The 19097-nt window shown below is 43.7% G+C and overlaps 1 protein-coding gene across 1 annotated transcript in view; it reads right to left on the reverse strand.

Moving 5' to 3' along the window:
• VARS1 (valyl-tRNA synthetase 1) overlaps positions 1–18769 on the reverse strand; it is a 52515-nt gene extending 33746 nt beyond the window's left edge. Inside the window, exons 1-9 of the mRNA XM_083356837.1 lie at positions 18718–18769; positions 14459–14831; positions 13104–13247; positions 11406–11556; positions 10837–10985; positions 9370–9454; positions 6971–7071; positions 5554–5681; positions 1170–1334 (exon numbers count right to left, since the gene is read on the reverse strand). Of these exons, the coding sequence (XP_083212963.1) occupies positions 1170–1334; positions 5554–5681; positions 6971–7071; positions 9370–9454; positions 10837–10985; positions 11406–11556; positions 13104–13247; positions 14459–14812 (1277 nt within the window). The 5' untranslated portion in view covers positions 14813–14831; positions 18718–18769. The remainder of the gene's footprint in view (positions 1–1169; positions 1335–5553; positions 5682–6970; positions 7072–9369; positions 9455–10836; positions 10986–11405; positions 11557–13103; positions 13248–14458; positions 14832–18717) is intronic.
• Between the last annotated feature and the right edge of the window lie 328 nt (positions 18770–19097).

Consider the following 19097-nt stretch of genomic DNA (forward strand, 5'->3'; position numbering starts at 1 on the left):
TGGCTTCTCTCTGCCTCCTTCCGAGGTGCCCCATTGCCTTCCTCTGTTTACTCCTGATTGACTGCCTCCTGCGTCGGGCGTCCTTGAACAGGGCCAGCTGTGGGTCATCTTCATCCACGCTGTCAGGCTCACACAGTTGGGTCTGCGTTGTGACCAGGTGGGAGGGGCCTGGCTGAGGGCTCTCATCAGCAAGCTCTCCAACACCCTCAGCAACCTCTCCAAAACCCCCCTCCTCCTCCTCTGAATCGTCCGACCCAACTGCCGAACCCACAGCCTGACCCTGAATCAAAACAGTACAACTATTCTGCATGGTCTAGCAGGGACATGATGCACTGGTTGCCAACCCTTGAGATGCTGAGGGTGGGGACCCAGAGAACGGCAGTCTACCTAGCAGTGCCCACATTCTGGGAGCAGGAAGTCTCTGAGATCAGGTGGGTCTCCACCATGTGGTCCTGGGACCAAGGAACTGGTGAAGATAAGTCTTCTCCATCAGACTAAGGACAGGAAGATTATTGGGACAGCAGTAGATTCTACTTTAATGCTGAGTTGCTTCTAGAGATGTTTCGAACACCATATACTGAAAGCTATTTAAATATTGCAGGGTGGCTCAGTGGGTTAGGACGCTGAGCTTGTCGATCAGATGGTCAGCAGTTTGGTGGGTAGAATCCCGAGTGCCGCGTAGCAGAGTGAGCGCCTGTTACTCGTCCCAGCTTCTGCCAACCTAGCAGTTCAAAAGCATGTAAAAATGCAAGTAGAAAAATAGGGACCACTACGGTGGGAAGGTAACAGCGTTCCGTGCGCCTTTGGCGTCTAGTCATGCCGGCCACATAACCACGGAGACGTCCTCGGACAAGCGCTGGTTCTTTGGCTTTGAAACGGAGATGAGCACCGGCCCCTAGAGTCGGAAACGACTAGCATGCATGTGCGGGGGAACCTTTACCTTTACCTTTTAGGTAAAACACAAATAATGGTAATACATAAACGGTTATCAAGCAGCACATTTCTCCAGATCCTATCCTATTTTATTTTATTTCTCTATCAATCTCATCTCATCTCCCTCCCTCCTTCACTTTTCTCTTTTTTTTTCCTTTCCTCATCAGCTATCAAACGTTTATGCCGCCCATCTTTCCAAAGATGCTTGAAGAAAGAGACACAGGAAAAAGACTCACTCATTTTTCCATTTCCAGACTTCCTCGATGAACGGCTCACGGCCGAGGTCATGACGTGTCTTCCCTTGCTCCTTCCAAAGCCTCTTCTCCACCACCACCTGGGTGGCAATGCCCGCGTGATCACAGCCAGGGTTCCACAAGGTGGTCTCCCCCCTCATTCTGTGCCTGCAAGACAAGCATAGGAGCAGGAAACCCATCAGACCCAGGATCTTTTACATCACCACGATGTAAAAAAACATGTTGAGACTCTAGAAAGAGTACAGAGAACAGCAACAAAGATGATTAGAGCAGGGCTTTTCAACCTTTTCACCCATTGTGCCACTTTTAGGATATGGCAACATCCGAGTACCACCAGTCGCCTAGTAAGGTGTCAAAAACTTGATGACCCCCCCCAAAAAAGGAAAAAAGTGATGAAGTACAGGTAGTCCTCGACTTACAACAGTTCGCTTAGTGACTGTTCAAAGTTACAATGGCATTGAAAAAAGTGCCCCCCAAGCCACAGCCGAGCAAGACCCCTGCCTGCCCGCCTGGCGGCACTCTTCCTCCTCTCCGAAGTTTTCATTGTGAGCATTTCTGTTGAGGATTGGCAGCGGGGGTGGGGTGGGTGGGGTGTTTGGTTTTTATTCCCCCCCTCTGCTGGGTGGTTGCAGCAGGTTTTGGTCACTTCACATGACCCTGGGACACTGTGACTGTCATAAATATGAATCAGTTGCCAAGCATCTGAATGTAAATCACAAGACCCTGGAGATGCTGCAACATTCCAGCTGATCGGCGCTTCTTCTGGGCTCAGCAGAAGCACCAGGATCAGCGCCGAGCTCCAGCTGGACCCTGGCGCTGATCCTGGCGCTTCCGCTTAGTTCTGACAGCCCTGCAGTTCCAGCCATCTCTTGCTCAGGCTTGAGCGGTGCTGCCACCAGTTCAGTTCATTCCCCTCCCCCGCTACCACTTTTCTAGGATGGTTGCATACCACCTGCCAGGTACCAATGTACCACAGGTGGTACCCGTACCACTGGTTGAAAAGCCCTGGATTAGAGGTCTGGAGGCTAAAACATATAAGGAATGGCTGCTGGAATTGGGGATGTCTAGTTTAATGAAGAGAAGGGTGAGGGGTGACATGATAGCAGTGTTCCAATATCTCAGGGGTTGCTACAAAGAGGAGGGAGTCAAGCTATTCTCCAAAGCGCCTGAAGGCAGGACAAGAAGCAACAGATGGAAACTAATCAAGGAGAGAAGCATCCTAGAAATAAGGAGAAACTCCCTGACAGTTAGAACAATTAATCAGTGAAACAACCTGCCTCCAAAAGTTGTGGATGTTCCAACACTGGAAGTTTTTAAGAAGAGACTGGACAGCCATTTGTCTTAAATGGTATAGGCTTTCCTGCCTGAGCAGTGGGTTGGACTAGATGACCTCCAAGGTCTCTTCCAACATCATCATCATCATCATCATCATCATTACCGTATTTTCCGGTGTATAAGACGACTGGGCATATAAGACGACCCCCTACATTTCCTGTTAAATTATAGGGTTTGGGCTATACTCGCCGTATAAGACTACCCCTCTTCCAACGCACACCAAATAAAAATTAAAAAACATCAGATTTGATTTTAATATGGTAATTTTAATTCAAATGCTCATGACATGCAGGTGCTTAGTAGGAAAACTGTCACTTATAAACATAAGGCTGTTTGTCATCAAAAATGTAATAATAATAATAATAATAGTAATAATAATAATAATAATAATAATAATAATAATAATAATAATAATAATAAGAAGAAGAAGAAGAAGAAGAAGAAGAAGAAGAAAAGTAGTAGTAGTTGGAGGGGACCTTGGAGGTCATCTAGTCCAACCCCCTGCTAAGGCAGGAAACCTTATACCATTTCAGACAAATGGCTGTCCAGTCTCTTCTTAAAAACTTCCAGTGTTGGAGCATTCACCACTTCTGGAGGCAGGTTGTTCCACTGGTTAATTGTTCTAACTGTCAGGAAGTTTCTCCTTAGTTCTAGGTTGCTTCTCTCCTTGACTAGTTTCCATCTGTTGCTTCTTGTCCTGCTTTCAGGTGCTTTGGAAAATAGCTTGGCTCCCTCTTCTTTGTGGCAGCCCCTGATTCCAGCAACCATTCCCTATTTTCCTAATTCACTTTTTCTCCTTTCCTAATTTACTCTAAAGCTTTCCCTGCACAGAGCCTTAAGTAACACAAGCTGCCTGCAATTAGTGCAGGTTTGCATCCCACCAGGCTCAATGTTGACTCAGCCTTCCATCCTTCCGAGGTAGGTAAAATGAGGACCCAGATTGTTGAGGGCAATAAGCTGACTTTGCAATAATGCTGCTGGGGGGGGGTGTTAAAGCCCTAATAAACAGGCATATACACAGAATGAAGGCTATTGCTAAGCACATTGATTTGTGCTTTAAATTGTAAGCCACCCTGAGTCTTTGGAGAAGGGCAGGATATAAATGGGATTTTTTTTTAAAAAAAAAAGACCAAATGGGAGATCCGCTCCAGGTTTTCCAGCCAGCCCGCAAAGTTCCTGAGTCAAATGTGTCCTTAGAGCTAAGCTGCTGCTCTGGCTGCTGGCTTCCCCACCTGCCTTTCAAGTTGGGATATACTACAGCTGGTCTTCAACTTTAGAAGAAAAGACGCCCAGACCCCAGCCTGTAAAAAATCACAGACTGCAGCTTCTTCTCCAATTGGTCCCGCTTTCCCTGCGCAGACTAAATGGGAGATCCGCTCCAGGTTTTCCAGCCAGCCCTGTCCCTAAAGTTTCAGCACCCAGTATAAGACAACCCCTGACTTTTGAGATTTTCATGGGTTAAAAACTAGTCTTATACGCCGACTAGGACACAGCACCCTTATCAGCAGCCCCATGGAATCAAATCATACATATAGGTAGGTAGGTAGATAACCTTTGTCATTTTTTTTACTGTGTTGCACAATGGCACACATTAAAAATTAAATGTAGTTGCTTGCTCTCAAAGTGTACACACATGCACAACACTCATTTAAACATACTATATACAACATATGCATAGACCTACACCAGGGGTGTCAAACTCAATTTCATTGAGGGCCGCATCAGCATTGCGGTTGCCCTCAGGGGGCCGGGTGGGTATGGCCAGGGTGGGTGTGGCCTACTGGGTGGGCGTGGCTGGAGTGCATATGGCCTATTGGGTGGGCGTGGCCAGCTCTGCATCATTCGCATCAAGGGTGCCTATGGGGGCCTGGGCAGGAGTGGGACAGATCTGAGGGTCTCTGGCAGAAGGAGGGTCTCTGGGCCAGGGCCAAGGCAGTGGGGGCCGTTCCCTCACTGTTTCCAGGGTGTCTTCGCGGGCCACATGAAACCATTTTGCGGGCCAGATCCGGCCCCCGGGCCTTGTGTTTGACATGTCTGACCTACACCTTTACATATAAGTAACATATAAATATTAATCACTGTTCATCTTGAATACATAAGCTTTAGAGTTCACAAGGTTAATACTGCATGGAACAAAGCTGTGACCGAATCTGGATGTTCTGCTACGGATACCACGGAACCTCCTCCCGGAAGGTAACAAGAAAAACAGGTTGTGAAGAGAATGTGTAGTGTCCCAGACAATCCTGCGGACCCTGCTCAAGCAATGCTTCTGTGCTATGTCCTGGATGGAAGGGAGGGGACCGCCAATGATCTTTTCAGCCATTCTCACCACTCTCTGCACTGCCTTCCTGTCTGAAGCAGTGGCCAAATAATGGCCAAATAATTCCAGAGAAAATAAAGAGGATTTAGAAGTGGGTTCCCAGAGTGATAAAGATTCAGGACAGCATTATGTTGAGTTGAGGCTGGAGAGTTTTTATCATGTATTGTGCTAAAAAAGAGTTGGGACGTCAACGCCTTGTTTCTCTTGTACCTCACATCTTATTTTCCCCTCTCCTTTTCCTTCTTTTAATTTCCTATTTCTATTTTTCTTTGTATTTTCTATATTAAATAAATTAATACTAATAATACTACTACAGCATTATGTACAGGTAGTCCTCAACTTACGAGCCCAACTGGGACCAACATTTTGGTTGTAAGTTGTGATAGTTGTAAGTCGAGACACGTGACCGGACACAATTTTATGACTGTTTTTTTTGGGGGGTGAGGAATTCTGAGTGTTGAAGTTCACAAGTCTTAAAGTTGCCAAGGTTGGACAAGAGTACAAGAAAATAGAAAACAGTACAGCTACTATACTTCTTGTAACCCCCTCTATTCGTCCTTATGGATTTCACCAAAGAGAACCCTACAAGAACTGTGCTTGAAAAAAGATATATTTAGACTGAGGAGCTCCTGAAAACCTAGTAGAAGATGGAGAAGGCCCAAGATAAACCCAGCGGACTGGCTGCGCCCAGAAAGGCAAGAGAGATCTCACCATCTTGTCAGAGAGTCCTGGATGGAGTTGGTGAGGGCGTGGCCAAGATGTAGCGATCCGGTAACATTGGGTGGAGGAATACACATCATGAAGATGCCTTTGGGGTTTGGCTCGGAGACACTGTGACGCTGGGAAAGAAAGAAAGAAAGAAAAGGTCGTTTGGAGGTGAGATTTGGCTTCGCGGTCATTGATTGCAAATGGAGAATTGTCTTGACAAGAGGGAAGTCACCCCATGGGAACAGGGGCAGGCGTTAACAGAAACACGGAAAAGGGCAACAGAAAAGGACCTAGTGGCCCATCGAGTCTGCCCTTGGGAGTTTTTGTTATATTTTTAAATTTTTGGCCGGATGACGGGCATGCACTTATCCCAAGCATGTTTACACTAGCACATTAAAAATGAGCAGAACCACAAGAGATATGTGAGAATGCTGAACCCTTGCAAGATTATACTATCTGATCGGATAAGAGGCATCTTCTAGACCAGACCAGGGTTTACCGAACTGTGAGGAGAACCTCCCTTAGGAAAGTCCAGGGGAGGTGTGAAGTACTTTTAGTTGTATATTATTATAATAACTCTGTCAGACCCAGAACCAAGAATAACAGGTGGTGATTCTTCCAAGCCGTGTCCTTTATTGTTTCCCCACCAATAGGCCAAAACTTGCCTACTACCTGACTACATGTACTGAATAATGTTAGGTTGCAGTAGGTGTAAGAACTGCTACATGGTGGAACAGAATCTTAGTACAGTGGTGGAATCCCCACAAACACTGGAAGTGCTTACATGAGGGCCGGATAACCAGCTGTCAGGAATGGTTTAGGACAGGGGTAGGCAACCTCGGCTCTTCCTGCTGACTCAGGAATTCTGGGAGTTGAAGTCCATGAGTCATAAAAGAGCCGAGACTGCCTAACCCTGGTTTAGGAGATCCCTATAATGATCAGAACTTTGGACTAGATGGCCTCAAGAGAACCCTCCAACTCACATATTCTGTGCTGCTCAGAAACAAATAGATATTTCTAAGATCCCCATTTGGGCAATTGCTGTCGGGTGCAAAAAACCAGGGCGTTACATTAAGCTGCAATTCAGAAGATTTATTACTTAAGCCTATACACAATCTGGTCAACTAAATTTCAACATTGATTTGGCATCAGGTAAGAATTCAAGAGGGGTTGGCCTTAGACCTTTTGTGGGAACGTAAGGACTCCAGGCTAATGACTTGTTTAACTCCACCCACCCCCTCCAGCTCTGCCTGCTCCTCTCCTACAATTTCAATTGAAATTTAACATAAGAATGTTCTGGCTGGTGCTCATGGGAAGCTCTAATGAACCTTAGCTCATCTCTGTAATAAATGTCCAAGCCATCTGGGCAAAGTAATTCATGAAGAGGTCTCAGTTTACAGTAATTCCAGCCCATACTTACACCGTACTCTGGTTTAAAGAAACCCTGGCTCTCCCACCATGAGTACCAAGCTGCTTCAACATACTGTGGGCTGTAAGAGTCAGGCATTGGACCCGTCACATCTAGAAAGCAAAAAAGGTTCTGAGCTCAAGACAGGTAGGGTGTATGCTCCCAGCGTTCATTGTGAGGCACCACGAAGCATAATCCAAAACATTTGGAGAACATCAGGGACAAAAGAAGAGAAAGGGAAAGGATTTCATGCAGAAGACAGCAAAGGTTTTTGCCACAGATCTGGAGAATGGCTGTCATCTACTACAAGCCTCGTCACCCTTTTGGTCCAATAACCATGGTTGTAAAGCATTCTGAATCTGAAAAGTTTGGAACCAGTTACAGGTAGTCCTTGACTTACAATCTTTCATTTAGCGACCATTCGAAGTTACACTGAACAATGTGACTCATGGCCATTTTTCACACTTATGACTGTTGCACCATCCTCGTGGTGATGTGACCGAAATTCGGATGCTTGGCAACTGGCTCATATTTATGAAGGGTGGCAGTTGTCCCGAGGTCATGTGATCTCCTTTTGCAACCTTCTGACAAGCAAAGTCAACGGGGAAGCCAGTTTCACTTAGCAACCATGTGACTAACTTAACAACCGCAGCGATTCACTTGATAACTGTGGCAAGAAAGATCGTGAAATGGGGAAAAAAAACCTCACTTAACTGTCTCACTTAGCAAAAGAAATTTTGGGCTCAATTGTGGTCGTAAGTCGAGGACTACCTACAGTCTGACCTTCTATGAAGTGTTTTGACCCTTCTGGAAATAGCCCAACCTTGAAATGCCCCTGATTTGAATTGAAATTAATTATTTCAAACTTATGTTTTGGAACATTCCTGAAAGAACTGGAAAAGCAGTGGAATACATACAATAAGGATGGACCAGTTTTTCCAAGTAGAAAACTGAGCATTTAAATTTTGTCCACCTCTACAGCAGCCTCCCTGCTCTAGAAGTGTTTTCTACTGAAGGGCAGAAGATCAATTCGTGAAATAATCGTGTAAACCTGGATTTAAATATCAGTCTTTTAATCCCCATGTCTCATTTCTTTTTACTTTTTTTTTACACTGACCCCCCCCTCAATATAGGTCTTCTTTGCAGCTCTGAAATCTAAACAGGCATTCTGCAACACAATGCTGCCATGTGGAATGCTTCTCTTCACTGTTCTGGCCAGTGAATACTTTCCTAGGATATTTTATATTATTTTCACTATTTCTTTTTCCTTTGGCTTAATCCAATAGTCAGTTGACCTTCCGTGTCCAGGAAAGCACTCTTCTTTTCTCTAAAGAACTGTTCTGTGTCTGAACATCTTAAGGTTTGGCTAGATGTAGCAATGCAGACTACCATTCTGACTACAGATAATCCTTCACTTATGACTGTAATGGAATCCGGTATTTCCATCATAAATTATGAGAGTCGTAAGTCGAGGAACCCATGTGATCAACCCAATTTCATGATCTTTTTTTAAAGTGATCATAAAATGAATGTGAGCCATCGTAAAGTTGAGTCCATTTGTTCTTATGGCCATTTTAGGCTGGAAACTGGCAAAAAAGAACACCCCGTTATAAATCACAATTACGTGATTGTGGAACTGTAAAAGTGAGATGGTTGCCAAGCAACTGACATGCGGTCATATGACCATAAGGGGAGGTGCACTCTGGCACCGGGTCATTCAGGTTCCTTTTGGAGAATCCATCATAACTTGAAATGATCACTAAGTGAACGGTCCTTAAATGAGGACTACCTATACAACACAATCAACTTTTGGAAGATGAAAGTCACATTGAAGGAGAATATTTGTGGCTCAGGGTTGAAATGCTCTCTGAGCTCTGGTGCTCGCTGAGCTTGCTTGTTTTTTTGTAGCCGTTTCGTTACCCTAACTCAGGTGTAGGCAACCTTGACTCTTTTATGACTCGTGGACTTCAACTCCCAGAATTCCTCAGCCAGCATGGCTCTGCTTGGAAACTTCTCCCTTTCCCCTCAGCATGGCTGGCTCAGGAATTCTGGGAGTTGAAGTCCACGAGTCATAAAAGAGCCAAGGTTGCCTACCCCTGGCCTAACTAGATCTTCAGGGCTAGTAAGGAGTGCGGTTTGCTGTTCGTTTATATTCAGGCCAGGCACCAGAATATAAACAGACAGCAAACCGAACTCCTTACTAGCACTGATGATGTTACCTAGTTAGGGTAATGAAACGTCTGCAAGAAAACAAGAAAGCTCAGAAGGTCACATTCTTACCAAGTGGAATTTGTTCAGCTCTTAACTATTTTGACCATACAGTTCCAAGACAGGTCATTTGATAGGTTCAGAGACGTTTCCCCCAAAGAGTGAAGGGCAAACTCTCCAATCCCTTATCTGCAATCACTCACCTTTTTTCTCCCCTGGTTTGGTGGGGACATCATAGGTGATGATCCCGAGATCCTTCTTGTCTTTCTTTTCAGCTTTTGGCTTCTTCTGTAAAGAATCAGGATGTTGCATCACGTTAAAGCAAAAAGAGACAAAAGAAAATTGGGCTCAGCAAAAAAAGACAACAGATGGAAAAGAACATCAGTTCAGCTACAATTTCTCTAACAGAATTTGATCCACAAGAATGAGAATTTATTGCAAAATAAATACCCAGCCAGAGACCGGCGGGCAGCACTGAAAGATCAAACAATATTCTGGTGTGAGGTTTTTTTTCCCCCCAGGCACATTATCTTAAGAAAATTATTTATCTGATACAATATACACTTCTTTTTCTTAAAGATCATTTGGGAAAAATATTCTTCAAATTCCACGTTATTATTCAGCTGCATTATTTCTCTAGGGGAGGGAAATACAATCTGCAACCTCCAAAATCCTGCTAAAATGACCTGAAACAGTTAAATATTAAATAAAGGTACTCTTTGACTTACGACCACAATTGAGCCAAGAATTTATGTGTTAAGTGAGACATTTGTTAAGTGAGTTTTGCCCATATTACTAACTTTCTTGCCACAATTGTTAAGTGAATCATTGCAGTTGTTAAGTTAGTAAAAAGTTACTAACTAACTTGTGGTCATAAGTCAAGGACTATCTGTACTGTCCCAATCCTTGGGAAAAAACAATTTCTTCATCTCTGCTGCAAAGTCAAAAAGCACTTCATCCAATCTCCTTCACATATTATAATATTATGTCAGATAAATGGGAATGACTATTACCATTATAGGCTACATGGACAAAGCTGGTTATCTAGCACAACCTTTTTCTATCTTGGCAGCTTAAAGATGTGTGGACTTCAACTCCCAGAATTCCCCAGCCAGTTAAAATCCACACAACTGCAAACTGCCAAGGTGGACGAATGCTAATTTAGCAAGTGGAGCAGAATGTCTCCCCAGCATTGCAGCTTTGCTGGGAAGACAATGACAAAAGCCTTGGTGGAGCAGTGGGCTAATGCCTCCTTAAGTAACACCAGCTGCCTGCAATTAGTGCAGGTTCACATCCCACCAGGCTCAAGGTTGACTCTGCCTTCCATCCTTCCGAGGCAGGTAAAATGAGGACCCAGATTGTTGGGGGCAATTAAGCTGACTTTGTAATAATGCCGCTTGGGGTGTGTGTGTGAAAGCCCTAATAAGTAGGCATATACATAGAATGAAGGCTACTGCTAAGCTTGCAAGCCGCCCTGAGTCTTTGGAGAAGGGCGGGATATAAATGTAATAAAAATAAATAAAATAAAATAAAATAAAAATTTCAAGCTCAAAAGCACATGCTACACATACACATACACACACACACACACACACAAGCTAAAGTGGTTGAGTCTCACTTTTTTGCGGGTGCAGGCCTATTTGACTCTGTTCTCCTTCCACAACGCCTACCTCTCCCTGTTGCTGCTGACTCTTTTCCTTCTTCTGAAGAAACTTCTCCATTTTTTCTTTCTTTTTGGCCTCCTTCTTCAGCTGCGACGCGCTTTTCGGAGGGGGCGCCTCTATCTGCTTCTTCTCCAGCAACTCAGCTTCAGAGGAAACTGATTGGAAGTGGAAAAATAGAAATGGATGAACTTAAGAGCTTTCCTCCGTTCAGTCGTTCTAAGGCAGGCAACATGGGAAAAGTCCACTGTGCCTGCAAACCTGGTTGTCTTCAGCAAGGTGCTGCTGTATAGGGTTTCCTGCCTGAGCAGGGGGTTGGACTGGAAGACTTCCAAGGTCGCTTTCAAATGATACTATTGTGATTCTTCACACAGTATGAAGACAGTGGGAGCTGAGTCCACACATCATCCAAGCTTGGGTACAACGATTTGAAAAATACAAGTCGTTCTCATTCAGCGTCCATAATTGGGACCGGCAATTCAGTCGTTAGGTGAAACTGTTGTTGTTCACATAAGCTGGACCGTGACTCTGCCAACTAATGAGGATTTGAAAAGAGGTCAACCAGACGGAAGGCTTACCTTTAAAGCCCAGTTCTAAAACACCTCCTCCTGGGGCCTCTTCACACAACCTCACCGGGCCCAAGACAGCCTGGAATTCTGGTTGGTTGATACACGTCAGGAACCATCGAGTAAGGTTGATAAAATAAGTGCGAAGGGTTTGGTTGAGGACCTAGAAGAGGCATCCAAGAGAAGGAAGTTATTAATCAATATTATTTATTCCACTGATGAGCTGTCATAATTATCCATGGGACTCTACGCAATATACAGGTAGTCCGGTTCCTTAATGACTATTCAAAAGCTGAAGGGGAATATGGATTCTACAAATTTGGAATTAACAGAATCAATGATGAATTGGATTTTCTCAAGGAGATTGACGGTGATAGACTTAGTATATCTAACTGGAATAGACTTAGTATATCTATCTGGAAAACGATTTGGACTAAACGTTTTTAGGAAAATGGATCGACAAAGGAGGTTTATGATTTTGGGGAACAAGACACAATTGTGGGAAAAGTTTTCAACCAAAATCTTAAGAAGTTTTATTATTAATAATCATATCAGGGTATTCAATCCTGGATGGATAATTGTGGTGATTTATGGTACAAAGCCACTATAGACTTTCTAAGAGTTAGATACAATAATAAAATGTTAAGAGAGAGCTTCAAAGTTTAACTTTGCTGTTGTGGTTCACCTGTTAACTATTTTGTCTTCATCTTCGGAGAAGGGTGGGATATAAATGGAATTAAAAAATAAATAATAATAATAATAACGTTGGAAGGGACCTTGGAGGTCATCTAGTCCAACCCCTGCTCAGGTAGGAAACCCTATACCATTTCAGACAAATGGCTGTCCAGTCTCTTCTTAAAAACTTCCAGTGTTGGAGCATTCACCACTTCTGGAGGCAGGTTGTTCCACCGGTTAATTGTTCTAACTGTCAGGAAGTTTCTCCTTAGTTCTAGGTTGCTTCTCTCCTTGACTAATTTCCATCTGTTGCTTCTTGTCTTGCCTTCAGGTATAGATAATAGATAGATGACAGGTCAAATTGGTTACAAATAGAAGTTTATAAATTTGAGGCCTGCTTCACTGACATATTTATCAGTATCCAACTAAGGGGGATAATATATGTAATATATTATGTAGGAACCATGGTGGCACAGTGGTTAGAATGCAGTATTGCAGGCAAACTCTGCTCACTGCCAGGAGTTTTGTGGTTTTGTCCTTTGTCTTTTTCAACACCGTTTTTTTCTTTTCTAATCTTTTGTCTTCAAAACATTCAGCCTTCATCCTGCAGATAGACAAAGGCTAGAATGATGCATGTTTTGTCTCTCTTTGATTTGTTTTTGTAAAACTTCCCCTTCTTTTTTTTTAGTCTGTATTTTAACTTTCCGAATAAAATAAAAAATATTCAAAAGAAGAAGAAGAAATGAAAGGATTGAGAAGAACTAGTCTAAGGAAACCAGGCTGCAAGGACAGAAAGATATGGTGTTGGCATAAACTAAATTCTGTTAAAAGGTGGAAAGTGAAAAAGTTGCCCACTATTGTTTAAATGACCTTACTGCAGATGTTGATTTTTCTCCCCTTCGTGGAAAGAAAAGGTCAATTTACATAAGGGTACAAAATGACCTGCCAAAATACCAAAAAGAAAAAAAAAAAAGAGAGAGAGAGAGAGAGAGAGAGAGAGAGAGAGAGAAAGAACAATGACACAGGAAAACTCACATATTTATATGGCAACAAGAGAGAACAAGCAGCGGTCACATCGGCCAAAGTCATGGCTTCCCCCACCAGGTACGTCCGAAGCTTCAGGTGACTGTCCAGCACCCCAAGGAGATGCTGCAGTTCTGCTACAGCACGATCCAGCCCCTGAGTAGGAGAGGAGAGTAAGGCATGATCTGCAAGTGGCTTCTAAGTGATCCCCAAAGGATTAAAAATACATTATGATCTGGAGCGGGGGTAGGCAACCTTGGTTCTTTTATGACTCGTGGACTTCAACTCCCAGAATTCCTGAGCCAGCTCTGGGAGTTGAAGTCCACGAGTCATGAAAGAGCCAAGATTGCCTACCCCTGATTTTAAAACCACATCTGAATCAAATGCCTAGGTCAATTCGGAACAATAATGACTCTTGGGCAGGGATGGGCAACTAAATTTCCCAAGGGGCCACATGAAAAACTGGGACTTTTGTGGGGGGGACCACCACCCCATTACCACTTCTGCTGCTGCTGCGGGCCAGACAGCGATAGCTAAAGGGCTGGATGTGGCCCACGGGCTGTAAAATACACAGATCTGTTCTGGGGTGTATTTATTGAGGACATTAATTCCTTAGTTATACAGTTATGATACTGTTCCCAGCCTTTTATTCTTGATAAATCTTGCTAAAGAGAACTTTGGGAGAAACCTGCTTATTTTCTTCAAATACTAGATAAATGCCAAAGGGTCTAACAATATTTTTAGCAACCTGGATTTTAATTCCTCTTTTTCCTTTGGATCGATGTCTTGGTCCCTCTGTGGATGAAGGACTTCCTAACTCACAACAATTAAGCTTAGCCTAGCGATTTCCAGATGATCAGGACTAAATCTCTCAGCATTTCCTATCTGCCAGACTAATAGCTATACAGGCTGAAAATGTAGATATGGTAGGGGAAACCTGGGAAGTAGATATTCTGTAAATTATAGGCAGCCAAAAAATTATTCCCATGGTCACATGAACACAGTTTGTACACTTGACAACTGGCATGTATTTAAGATGGCTGCCGTGTCCCAGGGTCACAGAAATTTTTGCGACTTTCCGACAAGCAAAGTTTATAGGGAAGCCAGATTCACTTAACAACCACGTTATTAACTTTACAGCTGCAGCGATTTACTTAGCAACTGTAGCAAGAAAGGTTGTAAAACGGGGCAAAATTTCTCTTAACAATTCTCTTTTAACCATGGAAATTTTGGGCTCAACTGTGGCTTTAAGTCAAGGACCACCCTGTAACACATTTCCTTAAAAGGCACAAGCTTTCATGCTACCGACACCTTCTGATTTGGGCCTATCAAACCCAGCCCAGGCACCCTCACCTCAGCACCCTCACCTGTTTATTCTCCTTGGAAACCCTCAGCGCAGAGAAAGCGACAGCGCAGGCGGCGGGAGCGATTTCCATGTCAGCGTAGCTGATCCACTGCCGCACCAAGGCTCTTGTTTCAGGAGTCTGACCTCTCATAACATCTGGAGACAGCAGGTAAGAAACAGCTGCAGGCCCAGATACATAAACCCCCGCTCTGGTTTCCAGAGCTGGGAGTTTGGGCAGAGAGAAAAAACGATTCTTGAATTCGGCATTGGGAGGAAGTTCAACCACCGTGAGCTCCTGCCGGCCATAACGGGCTGCGACCAACACACGGGCGTTCTGGAAATTGTCAGGATGGGGGCAGATGTAGAGGGTGGGCATGATGAGAGGACAGAGAGACCTGGAAATCAAGAACAAGAAGGGAGATGAAGACAAATGGCCTGCTCACGTCCTGTACCTCTATAACCATGATTCAGTAATAAACTTTGAAGAACTGCAAAGAAATGGCATTTCTAGTCGCCTTGAGGCCAGATGAGTGGGAAATAAAAGGGAAGGGAGGGAGGGAGGGGAGGGAGGAAGGGAGGGAAAAGAAAGAAAGAAAGAAAGAAAGAAAGAAAGAAAGAAAGAAAGAAAGAAAGAAAAAAAGAAAGAAAGAAAGAAAGAAAGAAAGAAAGAAAGAAAGAAAGAAAGAAAGAAAGAAGCAGGAGGGAGGAAGGGAGGAAGAAAAGAAAGGGAGGGAGAGAAAAAGAAAGAAAGAAAGAAAGAAAGAAAGAAAGAAAGAAAGAAAGGAAGGAAAAAGAAAGAAGAAAGAAAGAAAGAAAGAAAGAAAGAAAGAAAGGAAGGAAGGAAGGAAGAAGAAAGAAGAAAGAAAGAAAGAAAGAAAGAAAGAAAGAAAGAAAGAAAGAAAGGAAAAAGAAAGAAGAAAGAAAGAAAGAAAGAAAGAAAGAAAGGAAGGAAGGAAGGAAGGAGAGGGAGGGCAGGAGGGAAAAAGAAAGAAGAAAGAAAGAAAGAAAGAAAGAAAGAAAGAAAGAGAAGGAAGGAAGGAAGGAAGGAAGGAAGGAAGGAAGGAAGGAAGGAAGGAAGGAGGGAGGGAGGGAGGGAGAGAAAAAGGAAGGAGAGGGAGGGAGAGAGGTCAACTATCCTGCAGTATAGTGTGTTCTGGAGTGGAGCGACCTACAACTATATTCTCAACCATGGCAACTTCAAGAGATGCAGACTTCAACTCCCAGAATTCCCCCCAGCCAGCCACGGCATCTCTTAAAGTTTCCAAAATTGAGAAATATTGTTCTGTCCCATATTTCTTCACCTTACGCTAGGAATGTCATCAGAAGGAAGACCAAAAAAGAAAAAAAGAAATGTTGAGAGTTAAAGTCCATCTAGCTTAAAGTTGCCAGGCTTGGGAAACCCCGATCCAACGGGGTCCCCCTCTGCTCTAGCTGGCAGATGCTTCTAATCAAAGGATGAGAAAGTGGAAGAGACAATTGAAGCTCAGCTGCTCATTCATAGGCATAACAGGTTCTACCAGTGACACTGAACTATGGTGCAGAACTCGAGCTGAATTAACGAGATTCCTTTGGAACAAAGAGGGCCTCTAAAAGCTGCCCTGAAACACTTAAAAACTCAGAATGAGAAATACAAAGGTAAAAACTGTATTATTTGCACTTAATGACAGGTAGTCCTCAACTTACGACCACAACGGGTAGCAGAATTTCTGCGGCTAAGCAGGGCAATTGTTAAGTGAGTCGCACCTGATTTTACAACCTTTTTTTGCCATGGTTGTTAAATGAATCACTGCAGCGAATCCGACTTTTCCTATTAACTTCGCTTTTCAAAAGCTGGCCGGGAAGGTCGTAAATGGCGATCAGATGAGCCCGGGACACTGCAGCCATCGTAAATACATTCCAGTTGCCAAATTTTGGTCACGTGACCATGGGAAGGTTGTAAGTGCGGGGACCAGTGGGTTGCAACTTCAAATGGTCGCTAAATGAATGGTTAAGCTGAGAACTACCTGTAATTCCATTTAAATTATATTTAGGATTAAGCTCGGGTAAATTAAACGTAGCATTTATTTTTATCCAGCTCAATTTTGGAAGTACACCATGTGATGTAAAGGCCAAATACAATCCTTGGCCAAAAAAAAAGGGGGGGAGGGGGTAAACTGAATCAAAACAAACAGTACTGCAAATCTGTCATATATATAATTTTCACCTCACACAGCATCTAGCCATTTATCTACTCCATCTATGTCAGGGGTGTCAAACTGCCAGCCCACGGGCCGGACGCATCACGAGGAAACTGCTCCCACCCCATTGCTGGCAATGGGGAAAAAGCTCACGCAACGTCACAAGTTTGACATGTCTGATCTATATTATAGATTAACAACAGCCCAGCCCCTTAAAAAAAAAGAACCAATTTTCTTTCAGTTTGCAATAGTTTCCTTGCACAAATATCTGAGAATTGTTTTGCTCAAGGCAGAAAACAGAACAAATGTTTTTTTGTAAGACAGCAAATCAAATGCCACCCTCAAACTAACCTGTTAGTGACAGACGTCTAAACACAGGATTCACTTACTAATATAATGGAGCAACGACAGCGAAAGAATTTCCTAGTTTTAGAATGTGCTTGACTCATTATGAACCTTGCTAGTTCTACATCATTCTTTTAGATGATGTAATCTACTGCAAACTTTCAATGTTTCATCAGCTTCTTTTTGGATGGTTGCAGCTATCACCGACCCAGATCAGGTCAGATATTTCTGATTTATTTCCTTCCGTACAGACACATACATTCAAAGCCCTGTACAATTTATTTGGCTTTAATTAATGTAAACCTCCCTCAGAACGTCTTGCCAGTTGTTCACTGGATTCGTATCTCCTTTCTTTTTTAATAGAAGCTCAAGGTTGCATACATAAGATGTCTCATCCAAAGCACCCTATTCTCCAAAGCACCAAAAGGCAAGACAAGAAACAATGGATGGAAACTAATCAGGGAGAGAAGCAACCTGGAATTAAGGAGAAACATCCTAACATCGAGAAGATTTAACCAGTGGAACTGCCTGCTGTCAGAAATTGTGGATGCTCCATTACTGGAGGCCTTTAAAAAGAGACTGGACAGCCTCCTGTATGGAATGCTATAGGGTCTCCTTCTGGAGCAGGGGGTTGGACTAGAAGACCTTCAAGGTCCCTCCCAACTCTGTTATTGTTATTCTATCCTTTTTTTTTTTGCAGCATCAACTCTGTAGGGTTGGCCTGAGAGAGAAAGATGGCTCCACAGGACAGCTAGTAAATGGGTCTTGGCTTATGCAATGCTTACAAACACTGCCACTTCTTTTAAAGTACTGTACCACAATATCTAATGCTGGGAAAGATTGAGGGCAATAGAAGAAGGGGATGACAGAGAATGAGGTGGCTGGATGGAGTTACTGAAGCAGTAGGTGTGAGCTTAAATGGACTCCAGAAGATGGTAGAGGACAGGAAAGCCTGGGGGAACATTGTCCATAGGGTCACGATGGGTCGGACACGACTTCGCAACTAACAACAACCACAATATCTGCTATTATTCCATCAAATTTACAACAATGACATCTTGAAAGTCTGCATATTGGAAATGCCTTACTTTCTTTCCTTATGAAGAAACCCAATAGTGTATATCAGTGTTTATCAGACTGACAACTTGAGATGTGTGGACAGCAGGCTGGCTGGGGAATTCTGGGAGCTGAATCTTAAAATTGCCAAGTTTGAAAAAGTATCAGTGTGAATAAAATTAGTGTATATGCAAAGGCATTAAATTCTGGGCAACTAGTCCTTTTTAAAGTTTGCCTCTAGGCGAGATGGGGCATATGAGCTTACTAAAGAAAGAAATAAATTCACCTCCCAGTAGGAACCCCCCCCCCAAATCCAAGAACAGGAGTTCTGTCGTGGGGTGGGGTGGGGGACCACAGAAGAAGCAACCTGTAAGAAACCTGGAACTTTTGGGGTGCAACTAAGGGCGGGGAATGGGATGCCCCAAATCTAAGATGGGGGGAGGGCAGATCTTCCAACAAGCAGCAGATCACATATTGGCATACTTTAAATTCTTCCAAGCTGAACCCTAAACGGAAAGGAGACACATTCGGAAATGCTCCTCTTGCTCCCCAATAAATCATCTTGGTGCACTCCCAGTTTGAAGACCGCTGTTTTGGGGGGACCGGAAAAGCTACATCCCATAAGCACAAAAGCTTTCTGGAAAAGGAAAAAAAAATTAAGGGGGTTTGGAGGCTGACCCGAGACTCCAGTGTCCCGCCCTACCTGCCACTCCAGCCGGCTGTAGCCACCGCCGCTGCTTTTCCCCACGTGCTACTTTCACATTCCCGAAGGACCCCCTCCGACAGGCGTCCGCGGCAGAGCCTGCTCCGAACCGGTAAATCCGAAGGAGTCTAGTACACAAGAAAGCCCCAAGCCAAACAATCAAATAATAATAATAATTTATTTTATTTATTTTATTTTTATTACATTTATATCCCGCCCTTCTCCGAAGACTCAGGGCGGCTTACAAGCTTAGCAGTAGCCTTCATTCTATGTATATGCCTGCTTATTAGGGCTTTCGCCCCCCCCCCCAGCAGCATTATTACAAAGTCAGCTTATTGCCCCCAACAATCTGGGTCCTCATTTTACCTACCTGGGAAGGA

This window comes from Vipera ursinii, assembly GCF_947247035.1.
Source record: "Vipera ursinii genome assembly, chromosome: 2".
In the NCBI taxonomy this organism is placed as follows: Eukaryota; Metazoa; Chordata; class Lepidosauria; order Squamata; family Viperidae; genus Vipera; species Vipera ursinii.